The 21,812-nt window shown below is 44.3% G+C and overlaps 1 protein-coding gene across 9 annotated transcripts in view; it reads right to left on the bottom strand.

Moving 5' to 3' along the window:
* prdm1a (PR domain containing 1a, with ZNF domain) overlaps positions 1 to 21,812 on the bottom strand; it is a 99,408-nt gene that overhangs the window by 56,079 nt on the left and 21,517 nt on the right. For 5 of the 9 annotated variants that reach the window (XM_068026986.1, XM_068026996.1, XM_068026987.1 and 2 more), the window contains exons 4-5: positions 5,467 to 5,608; positions 4,498 to 4,586 (exon numbers count right to left, since the gene is read on the bottom strand). The exons of 3 other annotated variants lie outside the window; for them this stretch is intronic. In XM_068026986.1, the coding sequence (XP_067883087.1) occupies positions 4,498 to 4,586; positions 5,467 to 5,475 (98 nt within the window). In that variant the 5' untranslated portion in view covers positions 5,476 to 5,608. The remainder of the gene's footprint in view (positions 1 to 4,497; positions 4,587 to 5,466; positions 5,609 to 21,812) is intronic. One more of the 9 variants, XM_068026998.1, reaches the window with a different exon arrangement.

Below are 21,812 nucleotides of genomic sequence, written 5' to 3'. Positions count from 1 at the left end.
ATTGAATCCAGTTTCCTTCCATCCTGAGCGATTTTTTTTTCAACGCAAGTTGCTTTGAATAAAGTGTTGACTTAGCTACCAATGGCCTCACACTGACCTGAAGCTGTACGACAGCCATAATCAGGAAGTCCTCTCATGTAACCGGTCTTTGAAACACTGCAGTCCTTTAAGAAAGCGACAGCTTGAGGGTTGCCAGGAGTCTGCCCATCCCATCCTCACTGCTCCTTCCTGCATCCCTCCTTCCTTTAGGGGACTATCAATCTTCATTTGCTCTCAGCAGCTGCTACTTCCTTCCCCACAGTTTTACTGACCTAACAGTGATCTCCACTTTTCCACTGCCCATCGATGGCACAGTCCACACTGCCCAGGTTTGGAGACAAGATTATACCAATAAATCTTCTCTGCCAGCTTGCTGTCCACAAGCTTCTTGTGTATTGTTTCGCTCCCCCACAGCCCAAATAAATCGTCCAATGTTTATGCCATTTCTTGCTGAAATGAAAGGTGTTGCTCAACTGAAGATCAGTTTTATTACTCCTGTGAAGAGTTCACCCCTTCCCCCCATAAACCCATCAGAGTGCAGAGTTCACCTCTTCGCACCCCCCCCCATACCCATCAGAGTGCAGAGTCCACCCTTTCTCTCCCCATACCATCAGAGTGCAGAGTTCACCCCTTCCCCCCCCCATACTCATCAGAGTGCAGAGTTCACCCCTTCTCCCGCCTTACCCAACAGATTTCAGAGTTCACCCCTTCCCCCCCATACCCGAGTGCAGAGTTCACCCCTTCGCCCCCCCCGCATACCCATCAGAGTGCAGAGTTCACCTCTTCGCACCCCCCCCCCACACCCATCAGAGTGCAGAGTCCACCCTTTCTCTCCCCATACCATCATAGTGCAGAGTTCACCCCTTCCCCCGCCTTACCCAACAGATTTCAGAGTTCACCCCTTCCCCCCCCCCATACCCGAGTGCAGAGTTCACCCCTTCCCCCGCCTTACCCAACAGATTTCAGAGTTCACCCCTTCCCCCCCATACCCATCAGAGTGCAGAGTTCACCCCTTCCCCCCCATACCCATCAGAGTGCAGAGTTCACCCCTTCCCCCCCATACCCATCAGAGTGCAGAGTTCACCCCTTCCCCCCCATGCCCATCAGAGTGCAGAGTTCACCCCTTCCCCCCCATACCCATCAGAGTGCAGAGTTCACCCCTTCCCCCCCATACCTATCAGAGTGCAGAGTCCACTACTTCCCCACCTCAGTGGCGCCAGCTATCCCTGGACAGGAAAGTGAAAGCGCATGAGTGCTGCACGTTGCGCTGAGGAGCGGGAACTGAAGGTAAGATCACTGTGGTTTACATTTTAATTCATGCATATATGGAATTTAAATATGCTAACTCGGGTCCTGTCGCAGAGCAGCAGAAGGGCCGCCACAGAGCTTCCCTGCCATCGGTAGGTTCAGGCTTGACAAACCCAGCATCGGGTTCGGCGGTGGCCGCTGCCACTTCGATTCTCCGGCCACAGAACCCAATGTCAGGCTGGGAAGAAAATCCAGCCTGCTATTTCTGTGTGAGCTTGGATAGTGGTGGTGTGTGCTTGTTCACATGTACTCGAGGGTTGGGAGTGGGGGGTGGTGGGGGAGCAGTGGACAAGACATCACTGCTCAGTTTGATCTGGTCTTCATTTACAAATGTGCAGCTGCCACCTGACAGTCATCAGGGACAGGAATATTGCCAATATTTTCATTTTCCTTTCTTAACTTGGGCCACCCTAGCTGAAAGCAGAACATACCAGGGATCAAACCAGTGATCTTCAGCTCTTATTGCTACACTAGCCACTGCCTCTATTCGTTCATCATCACAATATTAATAACCCACACATATGGGCGGATGCCTAAAACAGGCATTAGGCCCCATGAACATGCCAGATGGGGCTAATGCCTGTAGAAGGATCTCTCTTCAAAATAAGTGGATCAGACATTGGGTCTGCTCATGTGTCTTCAGCAGCTAAGTCTTTAAAACATGTTTTTTCAGAATCCTTTTCTGTAGAGCCAACCCACACAGCCCGACTCCATAGCGCTGGCGATTGCAACTCCTCCCCCATCGCACCTCTCCCCATTGCCTAAGCCAACCCTTCTCTCGGAACAATCCTAAGGGCTGCTGCTGACGGCCCAGCAAGCTGCCGCTAGAACCAGTACTGGAAGCTCGCCCCATGGATATAGCTAAGAATATAACCCCAAGGAGGTCTGAGGCTGCCCTGAAATTGGGCCTCAGGCCTTATTCTTGGGGGCTTGTGCAGCACCAAGTCCGGGCCCAAGAACAGTGCAAGGTGTTTTGTATGTGCAGACTTCCTGCTGCAGTTGGCGGCATGGTATTTATATGGTCAGAAATATGGCAGCTGTCTACATTGAGGATTAATTTGGGGCTAATTGGAATGTTTCAAAGTCGTTGGTAGAGATCTTGATAGCAAAAGAGATAGAACAGGAAATCTAGAACTATTCCGTCTTACACCTCACCAATCGCGGTCTTGTGCAATTTGGGTTTCATAACCTCTCTCATTGAGCAACAGAAACCAATAATTTCAAAGCCCAAGATTCATGTCATCATTTAGAGGAATGTGGGGTGAGTCCATCGTCACTTTAGGTCAGCAGGTATTCTTTACCAAAATTGAAAGTGATAATGTATCTAGAATTGTTCCGCACCCAAGGGTGCTTATTAAAATTCAACTGAATCATCTGATGGGCAGATGAATCATAGAGCCAGAAGCTGATTGCTGATATATATCCAAGACATACAGATAGACTGCACTCTCTTATATCCAATGTATATGGGAGACTTTACTTACATGCTCATACCCACAAAATACAGGCTTCAAATTCACACATTAATTCTCCCTGATCACTTGAAGTTTGCAAACATTTATATTATGTGGACTGAAAACTAAAAAAGATTAATAAAAAAAAACTCCATTCCAATCCTGACCACCGAATACTGTTTTTCCTTTTTTTTTAAGCTTAAGGCATGTCAGCAGGTTCTGTTCACGTGAACACTTTTACAGATAGGAAGATTATTCACCAACTTGAGGTCTCTCAGCTTTACAGCCAGGCTTGCCTATTGAATGGCCTTTGAACTGGAGCTTTATTTTACTGCTCTCCTGCAGAAAGGGAGACAGACTGATTTGCTTTAAATAGCAGCATGACCAGCCTCGTTCTATCAGCCAATGATAAAAGTGTCATATAATGGTCTCTGCCAGCCTGTGTTAAATCAATGCTGGGCCTTTTATCTATGCCATTAAATTCTTGCTTTGGATGCAACCTTTTTCACAATGTTGCAACAACTCAAATATTCTGCCAAACTCCCATTGCTGATTCTCTGACTTTTGTATACTTCAAACTGATTTCTGTTACTGTTCTTTCTCTCCTGTTAAACTGGAAAGAGCAGCTATTTTGCAGAAACGTCTGTGCAATGGGTCAAGCAACCCAGAAACACCCATATACATCATTTCCATAGTGACGCCAGCCTTGTGGCATCATCCACAGTGTGGGCAGACTAATAGAGCAGCCTTGTGGCGAGATAGATTTTTTTTTAAATGCAGGTGCGTTGGCAAAGGAGGGTGATAAACACATAAGACATCATCATACTGGGAGGTTTGAAACGTACATTTCTTGGCTCGCAAGATAGAAAACGGTACAAGAGAGGCATGCCATAGAGTGAAAGGAACACTGTGACCTTTTGTTCACATTTTTACAAATAAGACCCCCTCCTTCATTCACACACCCACCCCCCCCCCTCCCACCCCATCATATCCCCGGCTCACAAAATCTATTTTTGCTATCTTTTTTTCCAACGGCGAGAAAGGAACGTCATGCTAAATATTTGAGCAGTTCCTGGTATTTCAAGCACCTGTTAGGACAACGGGCAGGAAAATAAAAGAAACAACAGCTGACTGGGTCAGGTCACCTCCCTGAAAGCCAGGGAGCCACCACCTACCACTATTTAGGTAACACAAGTCCTTACTTTCTTGCTCCAGCAGCCAGTGAAAGCCTTTTTATTTTCGCTGTGCATCTGCATTGTTTATTTCCACTCTCCAGTTAAGAGTAGTCGTGGCTTCACAGCCTGGCTCAGTGGTGGCCAAGGCTGATTCTGAGTCAATATCTAGCATGTTGGGGCACAGGTACCTCTTAAGTGATGTTAACCATTAACTGACACCATGGTGATCGGATTACATTTATCTTGTACACATCTGATGCATTCCCAATTTTTCATAGACTTGCCTTGCACAATTTGTTTTCCAGGGATAGGCAACTGGGGAGGGGTTGGGGTGGGTGGAGGGAGCAAGAAGAGGAGAGTTAAAAAGCCTTGTCAGGTACATAAGCTCATTTTCGAAATACTGAAACACTATGAAGCAAAATCAGATTTCCGCAGGACAAGTGAATTCCTACATTGCCTGCACAGACAGCATTAAATCAGGCACAAAGCCCTACAATCTATCACCAAGCAGATCAACTTACATTGGTCTCTGCTCCGAACTATCACAAGTCCAACAAACAGCTCCGATTTTCACAAGGTATTTGCCAAAGGTGAGGCTTTGAAGATCTTGCTGCGGAGGACAGAGAGTTGGAATAATGCCTACTTTATTGCTGCTGCTATCAGCTGAACCAATATTGGTTATTTAAATGATTTACAAATTGACAACAGCTATGAAAGCCAAATAAAAGCTAACTTCAGAAAGTGCCAAAGTTTAATCGGCAGTTTTGCAACTTTCAAAATTGTAAGTAAAGTCTACTGCTTCGGAATGGTAAACAGTCCAAAAATACTGAAAACATAGGTCAGCACCACAATAGATGTAGATTACTGATGTCAATGATTCACTTTTTGGAAAAAACCTTTTATCTCAATTTTAAAATTGCCACTCTCTCTAAAAATGAAGTTAATTCCACACAGAATACTCAACATTTCAAAAAACCTTCAAAGAATTTTTAGCACAAGAGGAGGACCTTCAACCCATTGTATCCATGCCACAATGCAGTCACCTGTATATCTAGCATTTTACAGAATTTCTGAACAGGTACAGCCGTTTGCTGCTGGTCACTAGGAAACATGGGAGTGGGGGGGGGGGGGGGGCGGGTGGGGGCGGTGGGTGGCAATTGTAACATAACACACCCTTGGGAAAACTGATGAGATTGTGTGCAATGCTGGTTTGATACCTCACCCAATTTTACGCCCCACTGAGATCAATGGAGATTAGTATTGGGCAGGGTTCCACCCGATCCTGTGGGTTGCTAACATTACCCACCCCCAACGCTTTATTTTTACCGTACATTTAGGCACACATATCACTCTGGCATGTGGAATTTTCAAAAGCTTCCTGTTGGCTATCGAATAGTTAATTCAGCCTTACTTATTCTTATATGGAGAATTTGATGGCTTTAAGCCTGAATTTCTCCAGATTATACAATAGCCTTTGCACTTTTACTGACCTTCAGCATCCAATCTTCACTGATGTACTTGGCTACTTCGTACTTGCCCAATTTAGTCTGCAGCTGCACTTGAAAGCTTCGGGGTGCCTTTTTTTCTCCTCAAAAGGATAGCCAGCACAGTGGTCACTCACAGTTTTGCTACCTAGATGTTGACACAAAGATCTTTGCAGTCAACAGCATCATCCGGCAGGTCACATGGTTAAGCCCCTTTGTCTCATTCTCTCTCTGGCCCCCTCCCCACCGCAGCCCCTCCCACCCCAAACAAAAAGAATCTGATTGTGGTCATTGCTGAGGGGACTATGGCTCATCATGGAGATGAGAAATATTTAATCTGTATCCCACTTGTCAAACCTGTCAAAGGGCCATAGGGTCAGTATGCTCCCTCCTCCCTGACTAATCACACTCCACCACTGGCTCCCACCTAAGTTGCAAGGTAGATTGGGACCAGAGGATACATCCATTGCAAAGAGGGAAAAAACAATACTGTGTTAGGAAATAGATCCCCTTTTTTTCCAAAACAAAAGGAAAACTATGTCCCGTCAGTAATGAAAGACAGATAAGAAAATGCTTTGATCACCTTGGTGACCATCCTACTTTCAGCTGAAAGCGAATGCACAGTCCTCAGTAGCTCCCAGTCCCAGGCCTGCATGTCAAAGCTAATCCGTTTGATCTGACAGATTCTAATTAATTTAATAAGCCTGTCTCTGAATTGGTTTGATTAGCATCCGAGAGGTCTAGCTGATAAACAAAACTGACCACGGAGGAGAAGCTCGGCACAGTGACGGTTTGATAGCAGCTGACCTTCAGGCTCACGTTAGACCCTTCATTATCCGCCCACTGAGGAGTCCCCAGTGCACGAGCGGGCAGTACAAGGCCTGTCAAAGAATTACAAGACGAATTACGTATAGTGCCACAAATGTGTTCTGTACAAGGACTTTCTTGATTAAATTCTCTGGACATGGAAGTCATTTTGACAGCAATTTTGAGTTTTCAGATTAGTTGGGGTGGGTGAGGGGAGAGAAAGAGAAATGGCAAGTGCATCTCTTCCAAATACAGACGTTTTAAGATAACCATGTGATCCACTGCTGCTACCTCATCAGGAGTGGGAAAAGTGTTTAAATTGTACATTCCACCCTCAGAGAATACCGATTGCTGCCAATGCAGTGAAACACATACGGAATGCATTGTACAAGATTTATTAATTCCTCAATGCTTTTTTTTAATTAAAAGAAAGAGGCACTAGGTTGGATTCTGGTTGACTACTATCTTGGATCCGGCTCCCCATGTTTGCATGACTAAATCCAGCTCCCTTATCCTGGTGGCAGAATCGTAGATCCAGTTTTAACAACAACAGGAACAAAACTAAATATGATTTGACACCAAGCCAGAAAATGAGATACTACCACAGGTGATCAAAAGCTTGGTCAAAGAGTTAGGTTTTAAGGAACATCTTAAAAGGAGGAGTGATAGAGAGGCAGAGAGGTTGAGGGAGGGAATTCCACAGCTTAGGGCCGAGGCAGTTGAAGGCACAGCTGCCAATGGCGGAGCAATGAAAATCAGGGATGCACAAGAGGCCAGAATTGGAGGAGCATAGCGATCCCAGAGGTTTGTGTTGTCGGGTGACCTTAAGAAGAGACCACCTTAAGAGCTGTAAGTGAAGATCCCCAGAGGAAATGATGTTGCGTCACACATGACCAGTTAGTTGTGGCGTAGTTGACAGAGCGAGCTGTGTTGAGATGTGCTCGTGCAGTAACTGTATATATATGTTCTAGTTAAGTTATAATAAAACCCACGTTTTCTTTGGATATGACTTGCAGTCCTGTGAATCTTACAATTGTTCACATACCAAAGGGAGAAGTAATATTAGGGCTGGAGAAAGTTACAGAGATAGGGAAGAGCGAGACCATAGAGGGATTTGAAAATAAGGATGTAAATTTTAAAATTGAGACTGTTTCTGAATTGGAAGTCAGTGTAGTTCAGCGAGTACAGTGATCACGGGTGTACGGGACTTGGTGCGAGCTAGGATGCAGGCAGCAGAGATTCGATGAGCTAAAATTTATGAATATAGAGGTTGAATTTAGTGTAAACACTGGAAGCAGGCCAATAGACACCAGTTTCCCCGACCCCCACCTAAGCAAACTCCAATATGAAAACAGTTCCTGTATGGCCACAGAAATGTATTTGAAAGTTCATGCCCTAAATGTCAATACTTGGTCCCGATGTTCTTTCTCCAATAGGAGGATTAAAAGATTAAAACTAAAAATAATTTCCCCACTCTCCTGGAAATGTGACCTCAAACAGTTTTATGGGATCTTGCCATGCTGTGCCACCTCAGTAAAGCGACCACCCTTCATGTGAACGTAGACGACAAGTGTCAGCAGGCATTTGAATTTTAGAGGCATGTTCTGTCCTCACTACCTCAAAGCAGCAGCAAATGGCAATAAATGACTTATGATCACTATCTTTTGTTCTCCCTCTTTTACATTTTAGATGTAGTGAGCCACAAATATCCACCCAAGTGTTGAATTTTTAAGCCATTTTAGAGAAATTTCATCATTACTGCTATCTCTCCTGCTGCCATTCGCAGCAAAGCAAATGCATTAATTAACAAGCCAGCTGAACCAAGAGTTAGTGATGTGCACTCAATGAAAAGACAATTTGCATACCACTGTTTCTAGTAGATCTGTTGATGCCGTCACAACCCTTTCATAGAATCATGCAGCAGAGAAGGAGGCCATTCGGCCCATTATGCCTTTGCAAGCTCATTGGGAGAGCTATCCAATTAGTCTCATTTCCCTGTTCTTTCTGCATGGTCCTTCAATTTTTTTCTTTTCAAGTATATATCCAATTACCTTTTGAAAGCTACTATTGAATCTGGTTCCACCGCGCATTTGAGGCAGTGCATTCCAGATCACAAACAACTCACTGCATAAAAAAAATTTCTCCTCAATTCCCCTCTGGTTCTTTTGCCAATTACCTTAAATCTGCATCCTCTGGTTACTGAACCACGTGCCAGGGGGAACAGTTTCTTTCTATTTACACTATCAGTCTAACTGGACATTTCAGTCAAGTCATCCTCATGTGCAAGTCATATAATGCGAGCCAAACAAGCATGGATTCCACTTGGCTTCCTAACTGTGCAGTGGCTTCTTTATAAAGTTTGCTCCTTTCCCCTTTATCTGTTATTGGTGATGTTAAGTATTCAGAATCTAGGAAGAGGTTGGTTTCACAGCTACCTAGGTAAAAACAATTAAAGTACTAAGAAGATTTCTCTTTACCGCTGGCTGAAAGACAAGGAACATCAACACAGAACAGAAAAACTTTTTGAAAAGTGCAGTCGGCTTCAGTGCTCCCGAACACATTCAACTTCTATGGTTGCCCAAAAAAAGCACACACTTTGTTATTTGAATAATTGCTAATTAAGGTGCTAACAGACATCGAGCAATTCTGCTTTGACCTACCTGTCAGCACCTTCTGTCCTCTTTATCAAGCAAAATTAGAAGGCAATCTACCAGGCCATCTTTAAGCAGGATACTTTCAAGCTTCTACAATGCTTTTCATTAGACATTTAAATAGCAGCCTCACTCCAGCACCTTCCATTTTTAAATTCTATGCCTACTTTGTGAATAGCTGCCAAAGAGTTGAGGAGAGGTGGGAATAGTGTGGGGTCACTTTCTGCCCATCAGACCCAATAGCCTGATTCACTTCAAATTAATACCTCCAGGCTGAATACAATGGGTTGCCTTTAAGCCTAACGGTCAGAGATAAGGAAGCTTTGCTAGATAATAATCTGCGTATTTAGCTGGATTTTAAACATTTAGCTTCTTATTCGTTTCTTCCTCACCACTCTTGAACCAATCAATTATTCATTTCTGAAAGACTCAGGTAATGCCTTCAGCATACAGACCATTCAGGGAGAGGATTTCATCACCAATCCTCTCTTTGGAAATGAAAATGTTTGCTAATGACCATTAGAGAGAAATAGGTTAAACACAGACTCAGTTAAGTAGCTAAACAGCAACAGTCATGAGTCACAGCTATAGCATGAAAGTATTCTATTTGCAGGACAGGTAAACATGAATCAAGCACAATCACCCTCACGCACATTTTCGGATGACACACGGGCAGCCACACGGATAGGGTTTTGCCAGCACAGAGTTTGACCAAGGTACCCACTCCAATACTCTGTAAAGGCAGGATGCAACTGAAGAGGGCATATACACATCTACTTAAATCACTTCTATGTAGAATTACATAGAATTTACAGTACATTTGGCCCAACTAGTCCATGCTCCACACTAGCCTTCTCCCTCCCTGCTTCATTTAACCCTGTCAGCATATCAGCTGGACTGAAATTTGAGAGTGGGGTGGTGGGGGTGGAGGGGGGGAAAGACACTTAAAACAAGCTCCCTTCCCTTCCCTCCCTCCCATGGGGCAGACAGGGGTTTCTGCTCCTGAGCTATTCAGTGACCCCAGCTGGAAAGTGCATGAGGTCTCAATGTTGAGTTAAGACATGCTTGACTGTGGTGCCCAGTGGTTGAATAGTCACCTATACTCACTCTCTCAGTTCATCTGTGAAGGACGCTCATTTGGGTGTGATTGTAGAGGGCTGTCAGCACCCATGAAAATATATCTCACCAATCTACCTGTCGCAGATGCCTCTGTCCATGATAGTATTGGTAGGAATGACCACCCCACAGTCATTGAGGATACCCACCATCGTTTCGTGAGGCACGACCACCGTGCTAAATGGGATACAAAGCGAACAGATCCAGCAACTCAAAACTGGGAATCCATGAGGTGCTGCAGGGCATCAGTAGCAGCAGAATTGTATTCAAACACAATTTATAACCTCATGGCCCAGCATATCCCCCACTCTACCATTACCATAATGCCAGGGGACCAACCCTGGTTCAAGTAAGAGTGCAGGAGGGCATGCCAGGAACAGCACCAGGCATAACTAAAAATGAGGTGTCAGCCTGGTGAAGCTACAACGCAGGACTATTTGCATGCCAAACAGCAGAAACAGCATGCAATAGACAGAGCTAAGCGATCCCACAACCAACGGATCAGCTCGAAGCTCTGTTGTCCTGCCACATCCAGTCGTGAATGATGGTGTACAATTAAACAATTGACAGGATGAGGAGGCTCCACTAACATCCCCATCCTCAATGATGGGGGAGCCCAGCACATCAGTGCGAAAGAAAAGGCTGAAGCATTTGCATCCATCTTCAGCCAGAAGTGCCGAGTGGATGATCCATCGCAGCCTCCTCCTGAGGTCCCCAGCATCAAAGATGCCAGTCTTCAGCCAATCCGATTCACTCCAAGCGATATCAAGAAATGGCAGAATGCACTGGATACTGCAAAGGCTATAGACCCTGAAAACATTCCGGCAATAGTACTGAAGACCTGTGGTCCAGAAATGGCTGCGCCCCTAGCCAAGCTGTACAGTTACAACACTGGCATCTACCCAGCAATGTGGAAAATTGCTCAGGTATGCCCTGTGCACAAAAAGCAGGACAAATCCAACCCAGCCAATTACCGCCCTATCAGTCCACTCTAGATCATCAGCAAAGTGATGGAAGGTGTCGTTGACAGTGTTATCAAGCGGCACTTGTTCAGCAATAACCAGCTCACTGATGCTCAGTTTGGGTTCTGCCAGGGCCACTCAGCTCTTTACCCCATTACAGCCTTGATGCAAACATGGACAAAAGAGCTGAACGCTAAAGGTGAGGTGAGAGTGACTGCCCTTGACATCAAGGCAGCATTTGACCGAGTATGGCATCAAGGAGCCCTAGCAAAACTGGAGTCAGTGGGAATCAGGGGGACAGCTCTCCGCTGGTTGGAGCCATACCTAGCACAAAGGAGGTTGGTTGTAGTTGTTGGAGGTCAATCATCTCATTCCCATGACATCGCTGCAGGAGTTCCTCAGGGTAGTGTCCTAGGCCCAACCATCTTCAGCTTCTTCATCAATGACTTTCCCTCCATCATAAGGTCAGAAGTGGAGATGTTTGCTGATGATTGTACGATGTTCAGCACCATTTGCGACTCCTCAGATACTGAAGCAGCCTGTGTTCATATGCAGTAAGAACTGGACAACATCCAGGCTTGGCTTGATAAGTGGCAAGTAACATTCGCACCATACAAGTGCCAGGCAATGACCATCTCAAAAAAGAGAGAATCTAACCATCTCTCCTTGACATTCAATGGCATTACCATCACTGATTCCCCACTATCAACATCCTGGTGGTCACCATTGACCAGAAACTGAACTGGAGCAGCCACATAAATGCTGTCGCTACAAGAGCAGGTCAGAGGCTGGGAATTTTGCAACTCACCCCCTGTCTCCCCAATGCTTTCCAACATCTACAAGGCACAAGTCAGGAGTGTGATGGAATACTTTCCACTTCCCTGGATGGGTGCAGCTACAAAAACCCTCAAGAAGCTTGACACCATTGGCACCCCATCCACCACCTTCAGCATTCACTCCCTCCAGCACCGACACATAGCAGCAGCGGTGTGTACCATCTACAAGATGCACTGCAGCAAGTCACCAAGGCTCCTTCGACAGCACCTTCCAAACCCGCGACCGCTACCACCTAGAAGGACAAGAGCAGCAGTTCTATGGAAACACCACTAACTGTAAGTTCCACTCCAAGCCACACACCATCCGGACGTGGAACTATATTGCCTTTCCTTCACTGTCGCTGGGTCAAAATCCTGGAACTCCCTTCCTAACAGAACTGTGGGTGTACCTACACCCCAAGAACTGCAGTGGTTCAAAGCGGCTGCTCACCACCACCTTCTCAAGGGCAATTATGGATGGGCAATAAATGCTGGCCTTGCCAGTGATGACCACATCCCCCAAATGAATAAATTTTTTAAAATCCAAGCATGAGTCAGTGCCTTCAGGACAGGCGCGGTGGTTAGCACCGCAGCCTCACAGCTCCAGGGACCCAGGTTCAATTCTGGGTACTGCCTGTGTGGAGTTTGCAAGTTTTCCCTGTGACTGCGTGGGTTTTCCCCGGGTGCTCCGGTTTCCTCCCACCACCAAAGACTTGCAGGTGATAGGTAAATTGGCCATTGTAAATTGCTCCTAGTGTAGGTAGGGAATATGGGATTACTGTAGGGTTAGTATAAATGGGTGGTTCTTGGTCGGCACAGACTTGGTGGGCCGAAGGGCCTGTTTCAGTGCTGTATCTCTAAATAAAAGTATTTTTAAAAAAAATCACGGCTAATATATTGTGCTTGTCAGCTTGACATATGAAAAGAAAAAATTCTATTTTTTTAGGAATTTTGGGGTGTAGGTTCATGCTGCAGATAGCTACAAACTGAACACAATACATTAGAAGACTGTTGTTATATCTTATAATATTAAATGAAATTCCCTCTCCCAAAAAGGAGCAGAAACATTGTGTGGATTCATGCTTCAACTGCAATATAACATTCAGCACCTGCGAGCAAACTGCAGGACTCCTGTAATTCAAATTGAGCTGAAGTGCGGGTAAAATTACTGTTAAACATTGGACAGATGGTAGCCATCGTCCTTGGGGTCCACCACAAACCCTGTACCCTTGCCACTGATTCCATCACCCCCTCCCTGCCTACTGTCTCAAGCCAAACCTGGTGTCCTATCCAAACCTGAGCTAGTTTCTGATCTCATAGCCACTCCACCACTGAGATTGCCTACACAACAATGCCCCTCTCCATCTCTGCTGTAGCCTGTTTGCTGACTGAAACCCTCATCTGGGACTTTGTCACCTCAAGACTCACCTATTCCAATGCTCTCCTGACCTCCCAGCGTTCAGTCTGTAAACTTCAGTTCATCCAAAACTCTGCTGCTTGTATCCTATCCTCTACCACGTCCTGCTCACCCATCACTCCTCTTCTTACTTTTCTACATTGGCTCCTGGTCCCCCAACCCTTCCAATTTAAAGTTCCAATCCTTGTGTTTAAATCCCATAATGGCCTTGTTCCTCCCTATTTCTGTAGCTTAGTTTTAGTTTTAGAGATACAGCACTGAAACAGGCCCTTCGGTCCACCGAGTCTGTGCCGACCATCAGCCACCCATTTATACTAATCCTACACTAACCCCATATACCTACCACATCCCCACCTATCCCTATATTTCCCTACCACCTACCTATACTAGGGGCAATTTATAATGGCCAATTTACCTATCAATCTGCAAGTCTTTTTGGCTTGTGGGAGGAAACCGGAGCACCCGGAGAAAACCCACGCAGACACAGGGAGAACTTGCAAACTCCACACAGGCAGTACCCAGAATTGAACCCGGGTCCCTGGAGCTGTGAGGCTGCGGTGCTAACCACTGTGCCGCCCCCTCCTCCAATCCTACAACTCCCTCATAACTTTCCATTCCTCCAACTTTGACCTCTTTGCAACCTCTCACCCCACTATTGGCAGCCTTGCCTTCAGCCTCTGAAATTCCCTCCCTAAACCCCTCCACCTCTCCATCCTTTAAGACTGTCTCCTCCAAATCCATCTCTGGCTTGGTCTTCATTGCTGTCTGATTTCACATCTGTGTGGCGCCTAGGAACATTTTTCACCTTAAAAGTGCAAAATGTTATTGGTGATGTTAAGCAGTTTGAATCTATTTTAGCTGTTCTCATTCCAGAATCTTACTCTTTTTATATTATTCCTGATTTCCTAGTTCTTACAGTTGGAAGGCATGCTCAAGTTTTACTTTGATTCTTTTATTTGTCATCTTCAATCAGTTTCTACAGTATTCCTTTCTAAAATTTGTCCAATCACTTCATTTATTCAGATTGTGTTTGCACTCATCTCTTTTTGGCAAGTCATTAGAGATTACAATACTGCCATAATGCCCCCTATCTGAGAGGTCCATTATTGCAGCAATGTAAATTGGGACCATGCTTTTGATTTTGCAGACTATGCTATTTAAATTTATTTTATTTTTGGTTTTTCAGAGGAAAAAAGAGTGGAGAAACTGAGCAGAGGACACTGATCTCATAAACAGCATTTTAAAAATTAGTTGAACTGTCCTAGTTATGCTGGCTATGGAAGTTCAGAGAGAACAAATGCAAGTTTCAACAAAGCTGCTTAAATTATAGTGGGTGAATGACATAAGCCCATAAAACTCAAAGTAAACAGGTTATTAGAGAAAAAGCAAAAGACACATGATGACATTTTAGTAGGATGCAATAAGCTAGTAGTATCATGGCAGCATCAATTAATGAGTTTTTATATACAACATTGGGCAGTGTGAAATTAAATTCATTTAACTGTTTCATATTTATCAGACTTATCTTTGAAACCTTTTGAAAATGGAAGGGAAATGTAAAGATGCTGAGAGGTATAGATGTGCACCTATGTTTATCAATCATGCAGCCTGGCTGGAAAGTTAGCAATGTGGTAAAACTTCTGGAAGGAATTATCTATGCTTTACAACTTGTTAATAGTTCTCTATCCAGAATAGCCAAACTCTCAACCCTGAGAGTGCAGTTTTAATTTGGGTTTGAAATTATTAAAACTACCCATGGACTTTTCCCGACGTACAATCAGAATGAAACAAACCTAAGAACCACCTGAAGTAAACCAGTTTAAACTGGTACATAAATGAATCAATTCCCCATTTCCTTTTGTTAATGTCTATTTTATTTGTATAATCCCAATCATTTCTATGTTATTTTTCCTTTCTGTAAACAAAGACGTGGTGTGTTACAGGGAAACCCAGGACTGGTGCTTCATGGCATTTCAGTGACAAATAGCAATCGTTTTAATGTGGGCTTAGTTCCTATAAAGAACCACAGCAGGAAGGAATTTTGCTGATGTTAAATCTGACGCACATTTGGTAATTGGTACATTGATAGACTTCACATTCGCTGGAAGCCAGCCACTGTATTGACTACTTGTTTAGGCTGGGCCAGTGCATTTCCTGTTTGAGGTTCTTCTGAATGTTTTCCCACACTCCAATATGTTTATTGTGTTTATCAGCTCATCTCTTCACCACTTCGCTTTTGTTTCCTTGAACCTTGATACCTCTCCTCCCCTCCCCCCACAACCACCCCTTCTTCTTCGGCCTCCCTGACCCAACCCAAAGAAAAAGCTGTGAGTAATCTTACTTTGGAGTTGTACAAAGCTTCTACTAAATGTATCATTAATTGGTTCTGATGAAAGGCTATTGACCTGAAGCGTTAACTCTGTTTGTCTCACCACAGATGCTGTCTGACCTGCTGAGTATTTCCAGTACTTTGTTTTTATTCCAGAATTCCAGTGTCTGCAGTATTTTGTTTTTATATAATTGATTGGTCTCATTTTCTGAACAGTTGTATGTGTATATGGATCTTTGGGGGTTCCAAGAGGAGTGACCACAGCTATTGGTGAGGAGAACCAACTGAAAACCATTTTTGCATAGCCTAGGTGGGTTTCCAACTTCAAAGTAGAGTGGCACACCAACAGAGACCCATTTCCTCTGATGTCATTCCATTTACATTACCATTGATAAGAAATAGGGAATCCATTCCTCCGACTATACCTACAAGCAAAGACCTGGGCAATGATCTTTATATTGTACAGGTCCATGCACGTCTCATCCAGCCAGCATCAACCTGAAAGGAAACTTGTCAGCATTGCCGCTGGTAAGACATGATTTTAAATAGAATAGCCTTTGTAGCTGCTAGCTTTAATGAGTGGAGTAGATTTACTTTAGGGTTGCTGTGAGACCCATGTTGGGAGCTGTCGGCATTAACTCAGCACCCAATGCAATATGAAAGCACCATCTCAGCAGAGTTCCCTGGCTTTATATTAAGGGTACGGTCAACTGTGCCTGCACCGTGGGTTTGCAGTAGAATGCACTCCTCCAACACAAGAGTGCTGTAAAATTAGTAAAGTCACAGTTTCAAAAGTGAGTGATGAGGTATAGGCCTCTGAAGCCCGTTTTCCTTGAGTAATTAAAACCATCACTTGACAGAACACTCACACGGTAGAAAAATCAGACACAAGCCTGTAACAAAACAAAATCACACGAGGTGACCACCCCACCCCACAAAAAAAACCTGTGATATTTTTTTAAAGTCCTTGGAGAAAATAACTCTCACTCTTTTTGTTAGGACAAGATCCAATTTTAGACCAAACTGCAAACATTCAGTAATAGCATTTACTGAGGGCAGCGAGCCAAACAAAACAAGCTGGATAACTGGATCAAAGAGGAAATGCTGCATTGCTATCAACGACTCAACAAAAAGGATGGTACCCGTGGCTTGCTCCCTGAAGAAGATACAGAAGAAGTTGTTAAATTAAAGACAAGTCAGGTACATGCTGAGAGGGAGCATGGGGTATGGTGCTACACATGTTGCGAGCCCTACTCCAGTCCCATGCTTCCTTCAAGCGTGGCTCACCCTCTGGGAGTGCAGGAGTGTGTGAATTTTCCCGATGGAGTTCTTCCCAGGAATAAAAAATGTGGAAGATGAATAGCATAATTACAAGCTAGTATAAGTGAGCAGCAAGGAGAAGATGCAGGTTGAAATAATTTACACCCCTGCGCCCCTGCCCACCTTTTGTTTGTAATATCTGGGGCTGCGGGGGTGGGGGAAAGAAACCACACATTAACTTTCCCAATATGAAATTTCGCACCCCTTTTCACGTAAAAAAATGTTTTACTATCGTTTACTACCTGGGCACCAAATTGAGCAGAACGAAGTGTTTGACCTTTACAAATTATGCAGGACTTCTGTTCATCTGATTTCAATAGCATGTAGATCAGACAAGCTATACAATGAGAATTCAAAAAGGATAAGAACTCCGTGTTCTTCCAATTCTAGCCTCTTACACATTCCCATTCCCTTTCCCTCACAATTTGCACCGTGCCTTCAGCCGTCTCAGCCTTAAGCTAAGGAATTCCTTCCACGAATCTCCACCTTCCTCGCCTCCTTTAAGGCACTCTTTGAGACCTACATCTTTGACCAAGCTTTAGTGGTGGAGTTTAGCAGGAGTTGGTTAATCTTCCCTCCTTCCCATGGCTTTTATATTTGTACTCTAATGCCATTCATTTCTCAATCTCTCCCCGTATTGGATGGCTCCAAACTATCCCACCAAGTTCAGGAGCCTTCAGCCACCGTAGCATATGTGTGTTGACTCATGATGCTTTATCGGGCAACCTCCAAGTAACACAGGTAGTTTAAGTCCCATACTAGGTTTTCAACAGATTTTTTGGAAATAATTTTCACTGTTACCACCTGGGAGCTAATAACGGTGTCAGCTGTGTCTCAGTTAGTTGCCCTCTTACCTCTGAGTCACAAGGCTGTGGATTCAAGTCCCAGTCGAGGGGAATGAGGCTTGAGCATTAAAATCCAGGCTGGCACTCGAGTGCTGCACTGTGAGAGGTGATTTCTTTGGATGAGACATTGAACAGTGCCTGTGTGCTTTCTAAGGTGAAGTGAAAAGTATTCCATCACACTCCTGACTTGTGCCTTGCAGATGGTGGAAAGGCTTTGGGGATTTAGTTTGGTGGGGGAGGTTAGAATATTATAGGCAAATCTGACACCCACACATGCACACTTTACAGTAGGGTCACGATAGGTGACCAGTCACAGAGAAAACAAAAGTTTACAACACATGGGACTTCATGAGATTGCAGTGTGATTAACTCATTCAGAGACTACTCCAGCGCCAGAGCTGCATAGCTGACCTGACCCCCATTTGCTAACTTGTTTGTTCCATTAATGATCCAGAATTATATTTACCATTGATAAATGGAAGCCGTGCTACACTGTGTCATTCCTACGTGTTTCAGAGAGAAGATCTGCATTATTTGATCAAAAACAAAGAACAAAGAACAGTACAGCACAGGAACAGGCCATTCGGCCCTCCAAGCCTGCGCCGATCTTGATGCCTGCCTAAACTAACACCTTCTGCACTTCCGGGGCCCATATCCATCTATTCCCTTCCTATTCATGTATTTGTCAAGATGTCTCTTAAACATCGCTATCGTATCTGCTTCCACCACCTCCCCTGGCAGCAAGTTCCAAGCACTCACCACCCTCTGTGTAAAGAACTTGCCTCGCACATCCCCTCTAAACTTTGCCCCTCTCACCTTAAACCTATGTCCCCCTAGTAACTGACTCTTCCACCCTGTGAAAAAGCTTCTGACTATCCACTCTGTCCATACCGCTCATAACTTTGTAAACCTCTATCATGTCACCCCTCCACCTCCGTCGTTCCAGTGAAAACAATCCGAGTTTTTCCAACCTCTCCTCATAGCTAATGCCCTCCAGACCAGGCAACAACCTGGTAAACCTCCTCTGCACCCTCTCCAAAGCCTCCACGTCCTTCTGGTAGTGTGGCGACCAGAATTGCATGCAATATTCTAAGTGTGGCCTAACTAAGGTTCTGTACAGCTGCAACATGACTTGCCAATTTTTATACTCTATGCCCTGAACGATGAAGGCAAGCATGCCGTATGCCTTCTTGACTACCTTATCCACCTGTGTTGCCACTTTCAGTGACCTGTGGACCTGTACACCCAGATCTCTCTGCCTGTCAATACTCCTAAGGGTTCTGCCATTTACTGTATACTTCCCACCTGCATTAGACCTTCCAAAATGCATTACCTCACATTTGTCCGGATTAAACTCCATCTGCCATTTCTCCGCCCAAGTCTCCAACCGATCTATATCCTGCTGTATCCTCTGACAATCCTCATCATTATCCGCAACTCCACCAACCTTTGTGTTGTCCGCAAACTTACTAATCAGACCAGCTACATTTTCCTCCAAATCATTTATATATACTACAAACAGCAAAGGTCCCAGCACTGATCCCTGCGGAACACCACTAGTCACATCCCTCCATTCAGAAAAACACCCATCCACTGATACCCTCTGTCTTCTATGACTGAGCCAGTTCTGTATCCATCTTGCCAGCTCACCTCTGATCCCATGTGACTTCACCTTTTGTACCAGTCTGCCATGCGGGACCTTGTCAAAGGCTTTACTAAAGTCCATATAGATAACATCCACTGCCCTTCCTTCATCAATCATCTTCGTCACTTCCTCAAAAAACTCAATCAAATTAGTAAGACACGACCTCCCCTTCACAAAACCATGCTGTCTCTCGCCAATAAGTTCGTTTGTTTCCAAATGGGAGTAAATCCTGTCCCGAAGAATCCTCTCTAATAGTTTCCCTACCACTGACGTAAGGCTCACCGGCCTATAATTTCCTGGATTATCCTTGCCACCTTTCTTAAACAATGGAACAACATTGGCTATTCTCCAGTCCTCTGGGACCTCACCTGTAGCCAATGAGGATAAATAAATTACTTTCAAAAATCAGTTCAGAATAGTTATATTGGCAAACTTCAGGCTCACATAAACTAACCAATTTATCAAACTGAACCTTTGTATCACTCTGTACCTTTGTAGTTTATTTTTCAATCTGCGGCTGTTCAAAATTCAAACTTTGCATTGTGAAGTGGATTTAAGACATCAGAAAGAGTTCAAAGGTCACACAGGTAAATTTATTCTGCAGCTCAGCTTCTCCCCAAAACTATATACTGTTCCTAAATCACTGAAAAGACAGAATAGATTGAGTTATAAGTTTGAAATGACCAAATCTCATCACATTTATCTCTTTTTTTAGGTAAAGAAAAGGGAAACACTGTGCTCGGACCGGAGCAAAACCTGGAAAATTTGATGTACCACTCTCAGAATGCACGCAGATTGAATCACACCACAATTCTGCAAAAGATACCTCTTAGCTTGCTGCTCATGCTTGCTCAGTGCGTTTTATCCTGCATGTAGCTGTACAAGCTAAGAGCAGCTGAGATTTGACAATGCTTTATGCACAGTTAGATGATCTCAGCAGTAGTAAGGGCAGTACAATTGGCTTGAGCGCCCCTTAAGGAAGCGAGAAAAGAAAATCAGCTGCTGCCACTTCTGATCCCTGCCCAACGATCGCTGCTGGATTTGTAAACTGTGTGGACGTCAGGATTGGGCTCAACTCTGCTCCTCCCCATGGCCAAATATCCTGATCCACACTCCAGGCTTGCACATATCCAACAACCACCCAGATAAGATAACAGCGAGAGTGACACTCGTCAAACCATATGACGGCAAGGGGACAAAGTACTCAGGAGGGGTGGGTAATTGGGAGGGGAGAATAATGACAAAGAACTTTTTCTAGAAAAGAATGCTGTTTTGGGGAAGAGAAGAAAGAGTGCCGGGATATTGGTGCAAATTTCTGTCATGACATTGCTCATTTATAAAGCTATTTAAAATGAAATCTCCTATTAAGGCCTTAATTCAGTGGACATGTTTAAGGGGGCAAAACAACTGAGGATATTGGGGCCATCTAGTATTCTCTGAATGTTATAATCTGAGGGGCTTCTATAGGAACTGCTAATGCTACTGGATCTTCATATGTCGGGTTATTGAAATATTAACGGTTTCTATTCAAAATCCTGAACGTACCAAGAAGTGGCAGTCCTTGTTCCAGACCCCAGCTTGCTTTAAGGGGTTCTCAGCGGTCAATCCTCTGCAGATGACCTGAGAATTAACTTCCCTGAAGGGTTTCCCAAAAAAAAAGGCTTCCGCAGCTGACCTTCAGTCCTCAGAGACGAACAACACTCTGCCACATAATCCATCATGGCCAAGAGGGGACAGTTGTGTGGGTCATGATAGCAGGGCAGGCAGGAGCTCCTGCAGCAATGCTAAAAATAAAAGCCCATTACAAACAGTTCCCAAAAAAAGGGCCACACGAATATGTAATGCTAGGTTCAGTTGGGGTACCAGCAGGTCAAACAGACACACAGCTTTAAATATACCATTTATGCACTAGGAATGCTACTTCCATTAAATTGAAACATGCCTCGGACGGTCGTGTGCTCACTTGCATTCAATTAAGTCCTAAGGTCATTAAAAACAGAATGAAACTAAACTCACAAAATAGAGATGAAGAAAGCTATTTTAGTCCCATTTTAGTTCATCGTACATGTTGCCCCCATCATGCTATTTGGCTATTTCAGGGTTTTTGCCTCCATTACTCTACCCAAAAATCCATTCTTGCCTTCATTTCTAAACTTACCTTGCATTAATTTGAATGAAGCCTCCCTAGCCCTGTCAGTTTCATGTGCAGTAATGTTCCAGACTTAGTTTTACTATACCACTTACTACCTTAAATATCTTCTCAATCACCTTTCAAGTTAAGCTCCTTTCACCGATTGGAAGCCCAAGTTTCTCCAGTGATACTTCTGGACCGAGGTCTCTGACGCTAGCAATCAGTCTCCTCAATTCTGAATAGCAAGAATGCACCAACTTCTATAGTGTTTCACTAGGGAACTGTTTTGGGCTATAATATTACCAACACTGGCT

Source organism: Heterodontus francisci, chromosome 3 (genome assembly GCF_036365525.1).
Source record: "Heterodontus francisci isolate sHetFra1 chromosome 3, sHetFra1.hap1, whole genome shotgun sequence".
Taxonomy (NCBI): domain Eukaryota; kingdom Metazoa; phylum Chordata; class Chondrichthyes; order Heterodontiformes; family Heterodontidae; genus Heterodontus; species Heterodontus francisci.
The sequence above is the reverse complement of the archived record's forward strand: the minus strand, read 5'-3'. Positions and strand labels throughout refer to the sequence as shown.